The sequence below is a fragment of the Trichosurus vulpecula genome, chromosome 9 (genome assembly GCF_011100635.1).
Source record: "Trichosurus vulpecula isolate mTriVul1 chromosome 9, mTriVul1.pri, whole genome shotgun sequence".
NCBI classification, from domain to species: Eukaryota; Metazoa; Chordata; class Mammalia; order Diprotodontia; family Phalangeridae; genus Trichosurus; species Trichosurus vulpecula.
Window position 1 is genome coordinate 8,763,557 of NC_050581.1, and position 19,168 is coordinate 8,782,724.

General features: G+C 38.9%; 1 protein-coding gene across 2 annotated transcripts in view; it reads right to left on the reverse strand.

The window, feature by feature from the left end:
- Nucleotides 1–493: 493 nt before the first annotated feature.
- STX17 (syntaxin 17) overlaps nucleotides 494–19,168 on the reverse strand; it is an 84,385-nt gene continuing 65,710 nt past the window's right edge. For both annotated transcript variants that reach the window (XM_036739174.1, XM_036739173.1), the window contains exons 5-8: nucleotides 6,939–7,057; nucleotides 6,812–6,862; nucleotides 2,284–2,370; nucleotides 494–1,526 (exon numbers count right to left, since the gene is read on the reverse strand). In XM_036739174.1, the coding sequence (XP_036595069.1) occupies nucleotides 1,293–1,526; nucleotides 2,284–2,370; nucleotides 6,812–6,862; nucleotides 6,939–7,057 (491 nt within the window). In that variant the 3' untranslated portion in view covers nucleotides 494–1,292. The remainder of the gene's footprint in view (nucleotides 1,527–2,283; nucleotides 2,371–6,811; nucleotides 6,863–6,938; nucleotides 7,058–19,168) is intronic.

Here is a 19,168-nt window from a genome sequence, read left to right on the forward strand (position 1 = left end):
AGCTTTTTGGGCTGTCAAGTTACACTGCTGACTCATACTGATCTTGAAATCTACTCAAACTTCCAGGTCCCTTTCACATCGATCTGATGAGATAAGCAGGTTAGGTTCTTGGTTCTCTTAAAATGTTCTTTAGGGGGAACACTTTTCAGGCAAGGCCTGGATGCCTAGCAGTTACCTCCAAGGAGTACACTGAAGTCCTGAGATTGAAAGGTGCCAAAGGAAGGCGTCACCTTGGCTTCTGTCCCCTTCATGACTTAAACATTAAAACAGATTGACTGGGGATAGGATCTTTTTTGTCTTGGAGGCTCAGAAAAGAAAGTATGGAGAGAAAGAGCTATAAAGTGCACATTATAAACTAAATTTCTCACTGCAGGTGGGTTGAACTGATCCTTTAAAGTGGGTATCTTTCCACAGGAAGAAAGAAGCAAAGGATCCTAGAAGATTTAGGGAGACAGGTGAGCAGGAATGTCTGTGACTGACAAAATAAATCTCCTACCATTTGTTTCCTTTATTTAAAGAGATGCAGAAGAAAAAAGGGAGGAAAGAAGGCAGGCTCCCAAGTAATAAATTAGAGAACTTAGAAGAAAGGTAGAGGATGCTTTGACAAAAAAAACCTGACAGGTTATGAAGAGGTATTGACTGTCTTTCCATTCTTTTTACAGTTGTGGGCAGGGCAGGGCTGTGCTGTACTGGGCTTCATTCACTTCAGCAATCTGGGAGTATGCCAGACTGTAGCAGTCTCACCCATTGGGCACATGCTGAACGTGATGACATCTCAACTGTGACTCCACCCAGAGGTCAAATTCCAGGTCCCTGATAAGAAAGGCTTGTGGAATAACCTTCATTTTCTTTCTATACGTTGAAATAATTTCCTACAAACTTGCCAGTTCTTAAGTTCTTCAAGTCAGGGTAAATGAGGAAAGCATTCCTCGGTATTCATTTTTTCCCTCTACCTTGAATTAAACACTGACAAGCAGATTAACATATGATCCTAGTCCTTGTCAAGGCCATAACTCAGCCACCAAATAGATAGAAAATTTGTAACTTGGCAGTCTTTGAACTTCACCTGAAAGGCAGTTCCAAACTCACCCGGGCTCCTGAATCACTAATATCCCAATTAATACCCTGTCAAATGACAAAATGCTTCCTCTGACCCCAGTTCCATTCCATGTGATTGTCTACATTCCTTGTATCAATAAGTTTGTCTTCCATGAGCTGACTGTGTGTCCATCATTGTTGGCAAAGGACATCATCAACACTGTTACAAGGATCCTAATGAAACAGGTCTGATTTCAGCTGGATTTTTTGTCACTTTGCCTAGGAAGATCTGGACAGCTGGAAGTGATCGCAATCATTTCTTGTTTCCTTCTTTGTATCAATTTTCCACCTGTGAAGCCCAACAACCCACCACCAACTGCAGCTGCAATTCCTGCCTTGAAGCCTGCAAAGAGGCCAAGTGGACCCCCTACTACTCCTCCAATGATTGCACCTGTCACAGGCAGAGCTGCCAGCTTGTATTTTGCAGCCTGTAAAAAAAAAAAAAAAAAGAAAATTCAGTTTAGAAATGGAATTGAGAATATTTGCTTGTGGGGATGTACATTTTCCCTTCATTACTCCTGGAAATGCCTCTTAAACTCTTATATAGTTAACCCTCAGAATTGTACTCATGAAAAAAAGTGGAATATTCTACAGGTAAGAAGACTGGGTGCTGCTCATGACTTCAGGACTCAGATGGGTAAGGACAGGCCGAATCATTTAAGTTGCTTCTAGCTGACTTACAAAACAATTCACTAATTATCTAATGAGTTTATTTAAATGAATAGCAATAGCCACTGAAAGCCAGGTTTTCTGTCACGAAACAATCACTGTGGGTCATGCACCTGAGATTCAAAGTGGGGGGGGGGGGGGGGCCCTGCATAGGTGGTCCCAGAGCTGTATAGTGTCTGGCAGATGGATTCATTTTGCCTTTCCTTGGTTCTTGCAAACTAGTTATAGCCCTTCTCCTTCTTGATAATTCCTCTGAACTATATAGCAGAAGTGCCCATCACCAGAAGGCTTCAGTTTATTCTCTTTGTGCAAAAAAAAGTCCCTCTTGACAGAATGACTCTTGGGGTAGAATATTACAACAATCATTGATTTCTTTTACTACCTATGTGCCATTTCTTCCTTATTTCCTTAATTGCTGCTTCCCTCAACATTAAAGAGGGCAGATCAATGGGGTTAATACTGAAGATTCCTGGGAGGCAGAGGACCATTGATTTGTCAGCAGGAGCAGAGCCTTACCTTCCCCAAGTTTTTGGTTCCCTCTTCAACATTCACAGCAGCACTGTTGACATGGGCTTCAATGCTGTCAATCTTCTCCTGCTGAGACTAGATGCAAAGGAATTATGAGGGAGATTTCCTGCTGGGAAGCAGCAGTAAGCCAATACACACTATTTTAATTCCTGTAATCAGGGCCCTCATGTACTGTAGCCATGCAGTCTTAATGGTGGTTCATTAAGAGCATCTGATAAAGCGTACTGAAAAGTACAAATTTACTTTTTTTAAAAAAAGAGAAATTTAACTACTAAGTAATAAAAGGGTAGTACCTTTATAGCCAAATACACCTCATATTAAATTGGTTTCTTTATTAATTAACGTGCTATTATCTGAATGAATGAACCAAATCCCAAGAGGAAAAAAGCCAAACAAATATCTAGGTGGCATGCTGTGTTTGCTGCAAAAAACAATTCCTATTCTGGAATTGTGAAGATTGGGTTTAAAACAGAGACAGGTTACATTACAATTAAAATGCCACTGCGTCAAGAAATACAAATTAGTACTTCTGATCACTCTGAATGTGATATGCTTATTTTAACTATCGCAAAAGGTATTTCCCCTTCTAACCTGCAGTGGAGTGTAAATGAATGAACTCAGTGGTCTTGGATTTTAATAATTTAATGCACCATAAAATGACAAATTAAAATATTTTAAATTTAGAGAAATGAGTAAATAGTAAAATGATGAGTCTATGTCAATTTAATTAAATGTAACAGGCAAAAGAAAGTGGTAACTACATAGCATAATAGGAATTGTGACTTTAAAACTGACAGAGATTAAAGCCAACTGAGTCACTTTGTAATAACTCAATTTTAGGCCAATCTTAAGTATGGTTTTAATACCTTATCTGAATAGCATTTTACACTGATGCTGCAACCAGAGAACACAATCATAATTCCAGCAGCCATTCCATCATACAGCATAAGAGATCAAGCCATCACAGTTCATTCTTTTCCATAACTGGTATATGTTTTCTGTTGTTGACATTTTCTCCCCTTCATACAACACCATATTTAAGTATGCTTTGCTGCTATTTCTTCAATCTTGCAGTCTACATTTCTACCTAGATCTCTCTGCTGCCATAGCTAAAGGAGCATTATCAGTATTCTGCAAGGGAAAAACTCCTATGCAACCTCTTCCAGAAGCCACCATTCTTTTTCACAGCCCATAAAACTTTACTTCCTGACACTGCCCTTCATTCAGAGTACTTCTCCCCTATTTGATGTCTGATATAACTTGGTTTATGCCCTATGCACTACCTTTTATAACATTCCTTCTCAGATGTTAAACCTCCAATTGAAGTCCTCCCTTTCGGAGCCTTTTGAGAACAAGGATCTGGTTCTAGTGATTCTGTCCGCTGAATTCCACTCCTAAAAATATCTAAAATGTAAAGGCCCTTAACTATTCACTCACAGACTTCTGGTCAATCATGCGGCCTAAGCTACTGGACTTCAGGAAAGCAGCAAATGGAATTTCTAACAAAGAAGGCACTTCCATGCCTCCTTCCCCACTTAGGATTTTTACATGATTGCTCCTAATTATTGTTGATCTCCAGGGTTCAGGAAAATATAAAGGAACTTCTCCCCAAACATACTGGATATCGAGTTGGAGATAATACAGTGCCTTAGCCCACAGCATATTTTTAGTAAATATTTGTTGAATGGATTACAGTTATCTTAAAATACAAGTGGATTAAATTAATTTTAAGTATTTTACAAAACCCTTTGGAAATAACTGGAGATAAACCAGAAAATCAAAGCAAAACTAAAGTTGTAAATTACTAGATGTTAGAGCAGTTAGAATTCTGCCACAATGATGAGAAGGACAAAAATCCTACCTTAGTCGGGGAAACCATGCGTTAGCCTTTAATGACCCAGAGCAAGACTTCTATTTAAAAACCAAGATGGGTAGTCACCCCCTACCCCAGCTATACTGTTTTATGAAACCAACTACCCCTTTTGTATCTTAAAAGTGCTATTTTTAGTTTACCTCGTTGAATTCTATTCCCCACTTGCTTATTCTTGTCTGACTTCAATCCCTCATTGTGCCTACACACTTGTGACTGACTACAAAACTGCGAAATAGAGATGGAGCCTGCTCTTTCTTGGGTTGAGGTATTCTAGGTCCCTTTGCAGTCAGGCCCAAACTCTAGCAAGAGCCTGGAATTAAGAGCCCTTTCTATGGTTTTTCTCCATGTACACTTTCTTTATGTGAATGTTTTATTAGTATTTTTAATTAAAGTTAAATTTCCAAAGCAAAAAAAAATCTGATAGATTGACATATTTAACTTTGGGCTAATATTTCCCCCTAAAGTAATAAATGTATGTTTTAATCTCATATATTCAATAAACATATGCTAGTTTTTGAGGAAAATGTGTGTAATTTGTTGTATATAATCTGCCAGTATTGACAGTGTTGGAAGATTCTGAATTTCTCAAAATGCTTGAAGCAGGTATGAGGGAGAGGTTTGCTAAGTGAAGGGCAGTCTCATTCTGGAGAAGAATACAAAAATGACTTGACAACACAAAACTGATGTACCTTTCGGAAGCCAAAAGGTAACTCCGCTACTTATACTGCAGGAATCCAGACCATCACATAGGGCTGATGAGTTCCCATCTTCAGGAAATGCCTTATCCCGACCCTAGTGAGGGATGTGATTAGGTTTAACCCTAAGAAATTCCAACCTCTGCCTAGAGATCCATAAGAAAATACTTTCATGTACTCCACAAGAGCTGCTGGCTTCCGTGAACTTTATCAACAACTTTTCAGAGTGCGGATCAAAGAATATATGCTACTCTATCCCAGGTCAGGCTTGTTCATGTCACCAAATGCCTCTGATGTGATGAGGCCTAGTGGGGCTTTCATTTGAAAAGAAAAATATTACTTCTTTTTATTTTCAACAAAATCTTTATTATAAATATATACCTCATCCTTCTGTAATCAAGAGACCAAAAAGGAGAGAAATAAGCAATTCATCGAAACAAACCAACACATAAACTAAGCCTGTAAACATGTGCGATGTCCAAACACATCATCATCCACCTCTGGGGTGAAGAGAGGAATGGTACATTTTCTTATCTCCTGCTGTGGGAAAAGCTTGTACTTTTACTCTTAGTTATGAATTGTTACAGCTTACAAAATGGCAAAATAGACACATTTTCCTGCAAAGGAAGAAAGAACCCCTGGAGGACAATTATACTCACATTACTCCTGACTCTAGTCAGCTTTCTGATGAGGAGGAGATCTTGCCACCATAATGGTTCACACTGAGCAATCCTTGCTGATACCTTTTTAAATTTTGTTTTGTTTTTTAAAAGTAGCAGTGGTTTGCCTAACATGTCTTTTCTGAGGCTCAGATTTCCTCCTGGGTTTTTTTTTTTGGACCCTCCTTGACGGAAGGATTATCTGTGAGTTCTATGAAATAAAGATCAGACAAAATGAACATGTCCTTGGCTTCCTGAGGTACCAACAATAAGATGACATCCTCATGTGGGACTTCAGAATCTGCTGTCAACGATGGTTCACATTCACAACATTCTTCCATTACACCATTTTCCCAAACTATGTTTTCAAACTCTGTACCTAACCCTAATGACAAACTATACTAGTCTGTCACCTAGGGAAAAAAACAAACAGGCTACTCTTTTCCATGGAGAACAAAGTTTAGCTGTCTCTATATAACCACTAACCTCAGTATTCCTTCCAGGAAACTCAACTACCAGTATCATATGACCTTTGCTATTATTCACCAACTCTCTGTTGCAAATTTCAAGTTGGGCACTCTGCCCCCAACACCTTCATGTTCCCTTAAAATTTACTTCATCTTTCTATGTCTGTCTATACCAGATTAACTTTTGTGCAAGAAGGTTTATTTACTACCTTTAAAACTCCCAGTGATAGAATAAAGACAGGAACAGCACTAGGTGTGATGCACTGCCACGGACAGAACCCCATCCTAGGAATCAGGAGTCCTCGTTTCTAATCCCACCTTTGTCTCTAAATAGTTACATAACTTTTGGTGGTTTCTTATGCCCCTACCAAGTGGCCATCCAGCTTCTGTTAGAAGATCTCTAGTGATAAAGACCTCACTATATACAGGTCAGACCATTACATTCTTGGACAACTCCAAATATTAAGAAGTTCTTCTTTATTTTGAAACCCAGGTCCACTTCCCTATAATGTTTAATTATTGGTCTTAATTTTCTCCCTTTAAACCAAGGAAGATTATTTTTACTGGTGGGGAGATGGATGAGTCCATCATGTTTATGCACATCATAAGATCATATCTGAAGACAAAGATCATCTTTCTAATCCTCTTGCTCTAAAGGCTTATCTCCAGGCTACACATCCCCTTTCTACAGAACATCAATAAACTCTCCAAATTTTTATTCTCCCTTGCCAGTCTGGTTAGTATCAGATGCCCAGAGATGAAAGACTTCCATGACGTCATCCTATCAATCTTGACCTTAAAGTAATAGATTGTTATACTCACATTCACCAGCAGAGAGAAATCGGTAATTAGCTGGTTGAGTTCCATCAAATCCTAAAAGAAAAAAATGGGTATTACCTTATTTTCATGAATTACAGTCAATAAAAAAGGAGAATGCTTCTTAACCTACCGCTTCTAAAGTTTCCCAGGATTCTGCAGCATTTTGGTCTTGAGGAATTTCAGGCAGGGATGAATACACCTGGACCAAGCTCTGGGGACCGGCTTCAGCTCTGGCAGTATGAAATGCTTCTGATTGAAAACATTACCACAGGTACAAGTTTATTTACTTTATTAGAAATAGCGGAAGTGTGGAATTAGTAAACACTTTCTATGACTAATTCTAAAATATACTTACTATGTCAAGTCATTAAAAATAACTATCTCTATATTGTTTCAGATTTGTTTTAGAATAATTATTTTCAAAGAACCTCAATAGTACAGATTTTGCTGTCTAGGTTGGTTGTGAAAAGAAGATGCTATAAAACTCCATAAGGAAGACTGAATGGCTGCTCATGTCTGCACTCCTCAGTCAGAGGGAGCTGTGAAGGAGGAATTATTCTGAACTATATTCTGTCCCTTTAGGGCCCAGGTTAAAAAGGAACCACTATAGTAACTCAGTGTTTAAAACACCAGTCGAGCCATGTGGGGATATCTAACCCAGAGATGAGACCATTGGGGGAGAGAAAAGGAACAAGGGCACTAACATATATAAAAATTAGCTTTGCTTTGTTTGGCCCGACTGGGCAGAACGAGGACCAGTGTGTATAAGTGAAAGGGAGGTAGACTTCCACTTGACAGAAGGAAAAGCCTCACAATGATTAGAGCTATTTTGAAGTAGAACGGGCAGCCTGACTTCCCTATCCGTGGAGGTCTTCACACGGAGGCTGGACAATCACTAAGTGTGGATGTTGAAGAAGGCATTGATACTTAGATGTGGTTTGTACTTGATGACCTATGAAGTCCCTTCCAAACCTCAGAATCTGATTCACGACATGGCTTAAATAGGGCTTGTGAGGAAAAGCACATTTAGAAACAGAAGCATATGTCATTTTCCACATTGCTTTCTATGATTTCAAACATTTCTTTGGCTATTTTGGTAATACAAATCTAGCCCACAAAGACATTAAAATTTGGGAACTGCTGAACAACAAGAAGAGTTAAATAAATCACATCAGAAGACAATGAATCTAAAAATGGAAAAAGGACCCACAAAAATATTTATAGCAGCTCTTTTTGTGGTGGCCAAGAATTGGAAATTGAGGGGATGCCCATCCATTGGGGAATGGCTGAACAAGTTGTGGTATGTGAATGTAATGGAATATTACTGTTCCCTAAGAATCGATGAGCAGAAAAACCTGGAAAGACTTACATGAATTGATGCTGAGTGAAGTGAGCAGAACCAGGAGAACATTGTACACAGTAACAGCAACATTGTATGACAACTAATTTTGACAGACTTGGCTCTTCTCAGCAATGCAATGATCTAAGACAATTCCAAAAGACTCATGATGGAAAATGCTATCCACACCCAGAAAAAGAACTACGGAGGCTGAATGCAGATCGAAACAGACTATTTGCTCTCTTTTCTTCTGTTTCTTCTTTCTCGTGGTTCCTCCCATTGGTTCTAATTCTTCTATACAACATGACTAATGTGAAAATGTGTCTGACACAAATGTATATGCAGAGCCCATATCAGATTGCAGAGGGGGGATTGGAAGGAGGGAGAGAAAATGTAGAACTCAAAATCTTACGAAAGCGCATGCTGGAAACTAAAAATAAATTAATTAATTTTAAAAAAATTTGTAAAATTTTGTAAAAAATTTGACAATGAATCTCTTATCATATGTCGTTTACTGATGTGGGTACCTTTTAGTCACTCAGTTCAACTGCTTAATTCAACAAACATTTATTAAGTGTTTACTATGTGCAAGGTCTTTTGCAAATGGAAAAATGACAGTATGTGTGGAGAACCAAGATTGTAGAGTACAGCAAATATAGAAATAAGTTCAGCAAAAGTTCCTCTTCCCAAACAAAACACAACAAAAACAAACAAAAAAAAAAACTCCGAACTCCTTTAAACAGAGCTAGAAAATCCTAATTGGCACATCCAAGAAAAAGTCATAGTGAGTCATTTTTTCCAACCCAGTTAACGTACGTTAGCAGTGGACGTAGAGGTCTGTGAATACCGATACAAGGCATTCTAGTGCGCAGGGACTAAAAGAAGACTGAGGCTGTGCACTGAGGCAAGACAAGGTCCATACTGGGACATCATGATCGCATACAGGTTCCAACTGGCAGCTTTGTATATTCATTGCTGAGTTCTGGGTCACAGATCCAGGGTGGGCTGGGGAGAGGACCTGTACCCTAAAAGCTATTAAGTGATAAGCAAGGAACAAGTAGAGAAGCAAATAACTGCTCCATAGTTTGGACCCTAGGAGCAGAGCAGTATCTCAGTTCCAACTTCTAGACCAGTTAGAAGCTTGCAGAGGAATCACCACAGCACAAAAGGGAAACCTACAGTTCTGTCACACAGCAGGACTTTGCATCTGGGTGACAGTGGTTGAGTCCAGAAGCAGTCTACTGAAACTCCAAAGAAGGCAAGCTCAGAGGCCTGTAGTTCAGGGCCCAAACCCAGGTCAGAAACACGCAGAGCTTGGAACAGAAGGGCAATATATTAGACTTTGCCCCAAATCACAACATTTTGGGAACACTAAAAGCTTGTAGGTCTCCAATCTAAGCTGTCCCTAAGATCCTGGAACAACATAACACTCAATATCCCAACAAAGCAGCAGCAGGACAGACAAGTCCAGACATCTTCAGAAGTGTGCAGAGCCTGGCCCTAACATTTTTATATTAGGAAGTCAGGAAGTAAGCTGGAAGAATTAGCCAAAGTGAATCCCACCATAAAAAGTTATTAGGATGACAGGGGATGTTTGAGACATAAACCCAGAAGAGAATGGCTCCAAAATATCTACAAGCAAATAAAGTCTCAAAGTAAAACACAGCTTGGGCACAAATTCAACTAGAATTCTTGGAAAAGATGAAAATTTTAAAAGTTTAAAATGTTTTTGTAAATCGAATGAGAGCACAAGAGAAAAAAAAGAAAGAAAGTAATGAAAGCAAAAGAGGAAAGAACTGGAAGGGAAATTAACAGTTTGGCACCAGAGGTACAAAACCTACCCTAAAAGAAACAAATTCTCTGAAAACTGTAATGAACCAATCAGAAGCCAATGACTTCATGAAGCAGCAAGAAATATGAAAACAAAGGCAAACCACTGAAAAAATAGAATAAAATTTAGGGTATCTCAGAGCAAAAACAGATCAAGTAGATGAAATTTTGAGAATACTGGACTACATGAAAGCCATGACAAAAAATGAGACTGAATATTATATGTAAAGAAATCATAAAACTGCCGAGATCACTTAGAACCAGAGGGCAAATTAGAAATAGAAGGAATCTCACTAGTCACTTAGCAAAGGAAATAGCAAAATGAAAACTCCCAGTAATATTATAACTAAAGCTAGAACTTCAGGGTCAAAAAAAAACACTTCAAGCAGTCTGAAAGAAAGGATTAAAGTTTAAGGAGGCACAGTGAAGATCACACATGATTTTAGCAGCCACTAATATCAAGAAGCTGAGAGCTTGCAATACAATATTCCAGAAGGTGATGAATATAGGCTTACAGCCAAGAATAACTTACCCAGCAAAATGAAGTATAGTCATACAGGGGTAAAAACAGACCTTTAATAAAATAAAGGACTTCCAAATATTCCTGACGAAAAAACCAGATATAAGTAGAAACTATACAGTGCAAACACAGGAGTTATAAAGAAACATAAAAAGGCAAGCACGGATGAAGAACCATAACAGACTAAACAAGGATAAACTAATTACATTCTAATATGGGAGAGATGATATATGTGTTCCCTCTGAACCTTATTTTCATTAGGGATTGTAAAAATTATACAGAAGGCCTGGGAGTAGTCCTGTTATGTCTTGAGGATCTTAAAAAAAAGAATGGAAAGGGAGGGGAACAGGAATACACAGAGCAGTAGGGGAAGGGAAAAGGAAGGTTAGGGAAAATTATTTCCCATAATTTGGGTGTACAAGTAGAAAGGGGGGTGGGGCAGACAACAACAGAACCTCCCTCTCATCCAAACTTGTCAAAGGATGGGAGAATATACAGAGAGTTGAGTACAAACATAGATTTCGCTAAGCAGGTAAACAGGAAAGAGCAATAAAGCAGGAGGAATTAGAAGGAAGGCAGGTTAAGGGAGGAATGAGTCCTAAGCAGAACAAACTCTAGGGACACACAGAGGCCGAGGCAAAGACCTGGAAACTGAGGGATCCATGGAGGAATGGCTGAACAAGTCATGTGATATAAAGGTGACTGATGGAAGACATTATGAAGAAGACAGTTTGAGAGAGACCTAGAAAGGTCTGTATGAACTGAGGCACCGGGAGAACAACTGACATAGAGAAAAACAGTATTGCAAAATCAGACAGCTTTGAAAGACTTCGGAATCCTGATGATGACCCTGCTGCCGCCTTCTGAGGGAAAGGGGAGAGGAGGAGCACAAAAAGGGGCGCGTTGGGGGCGTGGCCGGTGGGGAAACTGGCTTTCCTTGACCACCTACGTCTGTAATAGTATTGTCTTTCTTTCCTTTTCAATTAGAGGAAAGAAGCAAAAAAGGGAGATTTTTGCTGATTAAAAAAATGGCCAAATAGTGAGTTTTTTCACAGGTGATTTCTATTTTCCACACTGGGCTAGCAGAGCGCTGCCGGTGCCGGTGCCGGGAGGACGGGGAAGCGGGCCGTGCCACCGAGCTCTAATCCAAGCCCAGGCACGCGTCCCACACCTCTCCCTCTCCACCTTCCCGGCTCTCCTGCGGACACTTGCAGCACAGAACTCTGCCCGCCAGGACGTCGGCTGCGTGACCATAGTGAACGTCCTTTGGGCGGCGGCAAACACTACAAGAGCTGGACTCTGAAGCCTGGAGGCAAACAGGGAGGGGAGACAGAGGCGCGTTCGAGTTCTGTAGCTAAACTCTGGAGGCGGCCTGGGGCACTGACTCAGTTCATGGCTTTGCTGGACCCTCTTTTGGATTCCAGGCGTCCCAAATCATGGGAGACTGCTATTCACAATTCTGGTTTTGGAGAGATTTGAGAGGATGGGAGAAAATGTCTAGTCCTCCTCTCCATCTTGTTGATCCCATGACACAAAGTTCAGTTTACTGTTTTTTACAGCACAGTAATATTCTATTACATTCAGGTGCCACAATTTATCTAGACATTACCTAATAAATGGGCATCTACTTTGTTTCCAATTCTTTGCTACCACAAAAAGTACTGCTGCAAATACTGTGATGAATATGGAGTCTTGATTTTTGTCAGTCCCCTCTCTGAGCAATGGAATCTCTGCGACAAAGGCTATGTATATTTTAGTCATTCTATTTGCGTAATTCCAAACTGCTTTTCAGAATGGTATAATTCACAACTCCACCAATAATGTATTTGTGCACTCATCTTTCCACACCGATTTCAACATTGATTATTCCCATATTTCATCATCTTTGCCAATTTGCAGGGTTTGAGGTTAATCCTCAGGGTTGTTTTGATTTGTATTTCTTTTATTATTAATGATTCTACACACTCTTTAACGTGATTATTAAAAGTTCGCAATTTCTTGTAAAACTTTTCATATCCTTTACTCACCATTGGGAATGGCTTTTGGACATATATTTCTATTGGTTGTTTCTGTATCTTGAATATCAAATTCTTATCAGAGATCTGTGATACAAAAGTTTTTTCCCTCAGCCCATCCCCCTTTGCTTCTTATGCAAAATGCACTAATTTTGTTGTACAAAAAGCTTTGAAATTTAATGTAAACAAAATCTATTTAATCTTTTGTAATTACTTCTGTCATTTGGTTAAGAATTTGTCCCCTGCCCATAGCTATGAAAGACATATGATCAGCACATTCTCTTCTAATATAATCAGCAGATTCTAATCTTTTTAACGGTATGATCCATACTATCCATATTATGAATCCCATTTTGAATTTATTGTGGAATAAGGTGTAAAATGTTGGTATAAACCTAATTTCTACAGACTGCTCTCCAGTTTTCCCAGCAGTTCTTATCATATAAGGAGTTCTTTCTTGGGTAATTTATGTCTTTCAGTGGATCGAATGCTGAGTACCTCCTATTTCTTAAAGGAGATATATATTACAGAGATGTAGAACTCTGTTTACCACAAAAAAATGAACATGAATTATTCTTTTTTCCTCTCAAGGAAAATTCTATTTGACAAGTGATCTCTAAGAACTGCTCAGGAAGGATAGGATAACAATAATTAAGCAGGATAAAAAGGGATAATGTAATGAAAGGGTAACTTGTAGGCTTGTCAGAATTGACAGTGTTCTTTTAATTTTGAACCTTAAGTTTCTTGAATATGCTTTACTTGATTCTATGATTTAAAAGGCAGAGTAAAAACATTACTGACACAGATCAACTTTCGCATTCTATCACAGTATCAATGCCCTGGTATTTTAAGATCTCTTGTTGGTTTCATAACTGTTTAAAACAGCAATTTCATACTGTACACTAAGTTATAATACAAAGAAAATTTCATTTTCACTTCAGTTCAATACAGAAATTACCCTGTAATTTCATTCCACTTAAAATTAATAATATAATATGAAACCCTGTCTTCAACTTCTTTAAAGGGTTTCATAATTTCTAAAAGGAGGACTTTACTATATATTTATTTTCCTGCTATTCTAGACATTAAAAAAAACCCTTTGCACCATGAAGATAGACATAAATATATTAGATTGCAACAGGACATACAAAAATAAGTAGGGAGATAGTAACCACATAAAAATTATTCATTTTAAAATGCAGAGACAGGAAATGGTTGGCATTTTAAACAAGCACAAAACTTCTCTCAGTAATAATTTAAAAAAACAACAAAAAACTTAAGCCATTTGCGTCTTGTTTAAAACCAAACTGCGTATATATCTCAGTTCAAAAGGGTAGCTTAGAACAAAGAGGTCCATTCTCTTTCACAAAAATGTTGTTGTAAACTTAAAACACTGAGTCGTTAATCGATGTAAGGCATGACTGGCAGATAAAACCCAGCCAACCCAAGTTACTGTGATCTTCATAACTCATGTACTCCAAATTATGTTATAAAACCCCGTCTCAGCGATTGGACCCAGTGACTGAATGTCTTTACACTGTTACGTGAATGATGAGGTAAAACCCAGGGACGGATTACACTGTGGGGAAAGAAGACTGAAGACTTCTCGTCTCACTCACACAGGGTATAAACTTGCAATTGTTTTGTACAATGTGACAGACTATATACAACTACAACTAGAAAAGATTAAGAGAATATGTAAAGCCTGACATTCTTTCTTAAATTCCATTATTTATTTAAAGTTGCATTTCTTCTAACAAAAGTAAGGCACAAATCATTATTCTGGACTACATACAAATATACCCTACCTAATAACATTAATTAGCTTCATAAAAACGTTAAAGGAGACACTTAGGAACAAAGTTACAAATGTGAAGTACATTCCTGAGTGGTCAAAATTTAAACCAAAAAAGTTAACATTTAAAAAAAATTGATAGATGTTACAGAATTTTTTTTAATGTTAATATGGACTCCCCTCTCCATATAGACTCCTCTTCCCCGGTTACTCGGCCTCTTATCTGCTGGGTGGAGTGAAGGGCAGCTACCCCATAAACCCTCTAATTCTCTGACAGGTCTGGGAGAACTGGAGCCACAGTGAGGGATGGAGAAGTGGAGGAAGGGAAGAGAGGAAATGTGGTATAAGGAAAGGCAGCTCTCTTGACCCTATGCTAGTCCCTCATAAAATGTTGTGCCTTTCCCTTGTGGTCCACCGTACCCCCATATTTTTTCCCTCTGAGTCCCCTAAGCCTTCTGAGGAACATCTACTTCAGTTTAGTTGGGACAGACACCAAATAGCATAAAAGGCTGGGAAACGGAGGTTTGCATGTGCTTCACTAGTACTTCTGTGGCCCACAGCTGGTTTCTGTTTGACCTGAATATTAAAACTTCCTGGTGGGCTACACTTCGTTCTTGAGTAATAGGAGGATAGACAGAATTTTTACCTCTAGGGATCAGCTGTCATTACAAGATGGTGCCTGGTTAAAATGCACCAATTATGTTACTGTGAAACAAGGGTTCTTAACCTTTTATGTGTCATGGAGCCCTCTGGCAGTCTGGTGACTTCTTAAAATGTTTTTAAATACGTAAAAGTGAAAGATATAGGATTAAAAAGGAAACCAATTATACTGAGTACAATTATCAAAATATTAAAAATTCCAAATCTGCAGTTCTCCCACCTCCCAAAATCTATCCATGGTCACAGGCTATTCCAGCTGTAAAATAACACTGGTTGCGACAACAAAATATGTTTAATCAAGTGGTTCACCAGTCATTCCCTGCTTCCTCCCAACTTCATCAAAAGTGATGATTTTATCTGGAGTCCATGAAATCATAGATTTAGATCTGGAATGAACCACAGGCATTATCTAGACCATTTTTCTTCATTTTATACTTGAGAAAACTGAGGAGGCCCAGAGAGGTTAACTGAATCATCCAAAATTGTGCACACACACAAGTTATCAGAGCTGGTATCTGAACCAATATCCTTTGATTCCAAATCCAGAGCTCTTTACAAGGCAAGGTTATGTACAGAATTATGATTTTTCAGGCAACTTTGTTATATCACAAAGAGTTTAATTGTAAATACAAATTAAATTTGAGTGACTCCTTTTGTTTTCTATATTTTGTTAAGTTTGAAATATAATCTAACCCTCTAAATAGTCCCTGAGTTTAGGTTTAGTTAAGGAAAACTTCTGAGAAAAGTATACATCAACAGAAAATCCAGGCTTTCGATGGGAAGTATCAGTATACCCAGAGCTGCTGAGTAGACATAATACAGAAGCCATCTGCATGCTTCGCAAAACTGTTTTTCACCTTGTTATACATGTGATAAAATCTCATAACCTATCAAATTCAATATTCTGGTCTCAAGTTTCCAGCAGTTTTAAGATTGGATTCTTTTCTTTGGCTGCCATTTGTTTAAAATGTAATAAAATTTTATTCTCATTGGGCTAACAAAGTCTGTATGCTGGAGAGGGAGTACGGAAATCTAGAGAAGGGGAGAAGACCCTGAGTCACTTTGAATGACTTCAATACACTTTCTCAAACATAAAACATATCACTTATATAATATGTAAGCACAGCACTTCTCTCAATGGGAAGCAATATACTAAAAATGAAGCTAGTGACAAAGGTGAGACAGAATGGTATCTCTCAGATTGAGCAAGATTGGCAGATTTGCTTTGAGAACTCAGACTACAGACAAAAGGGACAGCCAAATCATCAAGGGTGCCCTCTAAATTAATGAACTTATTCGGTTCTCTAGAAAAAAATAAAACATTCTCATTTCTTTTTAAATTTTTACTGACAGAAAGAAAATTATTTGTACATTTTTAACCCCAATTGTAGTAATATAACAATCGTTTCTAATATCTCTAGAAATGTTTCTAACTTGTGATAAAACAGATTTAATCTTAAAAATTAAGGGTATACAAATAAGCATTTTCATATGTGATATCATTATGGCCCTGAGCATCCAAAGCAAAAGACAAGGGAAAAAGAAAAGAAAGAAAGTATGAAGAATGGAAGGAAACCGCATGAGGAATACATGACACCTTTTCCCTAAGTCACAATAAAACTCTGAGGACCACCTTTAGTGCAGTGGAAAGAACACTGAATTTGGAGTCAGGGTTTGAATCTTAGATCTGTCATTTTCAAGCTCTGTGACCTTAGAAAAGTCACTAAGACTTTCTGGGCCTCATTTCTTTCATCTGTAAAATAGAGACAGTAAAGTACGCAAAGATAATAGATGTTCGGAGGACCTAGGTTTGAATCTTGGCTCTGCCAAGGGTCATTTGTATAAGCACAGTCAAGTCCTCTTACCTCTCTAGAAAATGTCTTCATTTCTAAATAAGAGCGTTGGACTAGATTACCTATAAAATCACTTCCAGTTCTAAATCTTTTGCCTGTCCTGCCTTACATGTTGGTTGTGAAGATTAAATGAAATAACCTTTGTTAAAAAATTATAAAGTGTTAAAAAGTTTTTGAAACTAAAACACATTAGATACGTGTAAGCTATTATTGTGATGAACAATCAGTGAATATAATTATTATGATGATTAATAATGGTAATAAAAAAAGTGGGTGGCACTTGTCACTAGGGATCTCTTAGGGCCTGAGGCTCTTAGAAGGCGGAAAGAGATGTCCAAGGAGTCAGCAGGTACACATGGGTATATGGTGGGATGGGAACAGGTGGGGCTCTTCATGATGCTCGCCAAGTTAGAGAACCTTGAGTCTTTAAAACAGTATTACCGTTATAAACGTTCTCAGGTCCCAATAAAAGACCTAAGTCTTTATGCTTTGAATTCTGGCAGCTGAGAAACATACCTTGTTGTTATAGAGAGCAACGGCAGCAGCAACAACAGGCCTTTCCTTTGCTTCTGCAATTTTCTCCTACTGTTGTCTACTTGAAAGATTTCTGGATTTAAGGCAACCTGGAAGAAACTCATTCGTGCTGGTACAGGATCCTGGTGATAGTAAAGGAGTCCTCCTAGTCCTGAAGGTTACCAATGAACCCACGGTGGAGGGAGCGTCATGTTTACAATTGGTTTTTAAGGAGAAACTGAAAATTTCCTCATGAAATTTAACAAAAATTATACATTCCACATCCTGCCTCTGTTGTCTCATGAAAACTATCACTAGCTTAAGATGGTTTTTTCTTTGGGGAGTTGCAACTGGGTGGGATTGTTAATCTATGGGTTTTGTTTTCCTTGTCAAAAAGCTCCATACCCTTAAAAAGCAGAAAAAGTAGAGGAAAAAAAAAAGATCACTCCCTATTTCTTCTCCCTTATGCTCTAGTGTAGAGGTATCAAACAGCAGCTAGCACTGAGGCTCCCAATACCCTGAACACTCTGGAGTGAGGCTGGAACCAGATTAAAATGTAATTGTAAAATAGTTAACAAAATAAATAAAACACAACAGAATATAAAGTTACCATGTGGTTTTCTAAGTCAACATGTGGCTCGAGGAGCTCCTTAAAGATGTATGGTTTAGGGCCCCATTTCTACTTGTGTTCGATACCGCCGCTCTGGCAATAGCAGGAGCCCACGCCTAGCTTTAGCTCTTCCCTTTTCATTTCTTTATTCAAATCCTGACAAGAGAATGGACTGTGATCTCTAGGAGTTCATTGCGGCTCTAAATGCTGGAATTCCTACTGATCAACGAACAATGTATTATTTACACCCTTCAACATACAATACTGCCTCAGTCTCTGAGTTACACAAGGCAGGCCAGCCAGCCTAGCTGAAGCAACGAGGCACCCCGAGGGAGAGACAGGAGGCAGCATGTGCCAGGCAAGTCAAACCACCTCAGACCCTGAGAGGGACAGCCTAGGATCCTGCACCCAAGAGCATTGGATAGCAAGGCTTGCAGCCCGGTGCCCGCACAGAGAGGCAGCCTGGCAACTGCTCCATATACACTGAAGATTTAGAAAAGAAAGTTCTGGCCACCAAAGTCCCTGTTCCTGTTAAGGTGTTCACCATCAGAAATGGATATGATTTTGTTAGTGAAGATGCCATTTAAGAAGGAGCATGGCCTTTTGCTTTGCTGAGGTACTCTAAGGTCACTGGGTCTCTCCATTTGCTGTGAAACTGAAACCTTCCACATGTCCTGTCTTCCCCATTACGATGTGAGCTCTTGGAGGCCAAAGACTATGTTTACTGGGCATGGTATGATGCACATAAAAATCACCCCAATTATTCATCTTATCATTCATGCTCTACTTCCCAGGACTGCTGTGTAAAACTTACAAGTGCTATATAACTGTGACACACTATAACAATACTTGAAGCAGGGGCAGCTGGGTGGTGCAGTGAATAGAGCACCGGCCCTGGAGTCAGGAGGACCTGAGTTCAAATCCGACCTCAGACACTTGACACACTTACTAGCTGTGTGACCTTGGGCAAGTCACTTAACCCCAACTGCCCTGCCTTCCCCCCTCCAAAAAAAACCCCCAAAACCAATACTTGAAGTGGCTAGATGGCTCAGTGGCTAGAGTGCTGGGCCAGGAGTTGGGAAGACCTGAGTTCAAACATGGCCTTAGATACTGTAACAGCAAGTACCCTAGCATGCTCAAGACGACCTGTTAGCACAGGTTCTTTGATCTGCTTTTAAAGGGGTTAACGATCTTTTTTAATTACATTCACTAGTTCAGGGGAAAA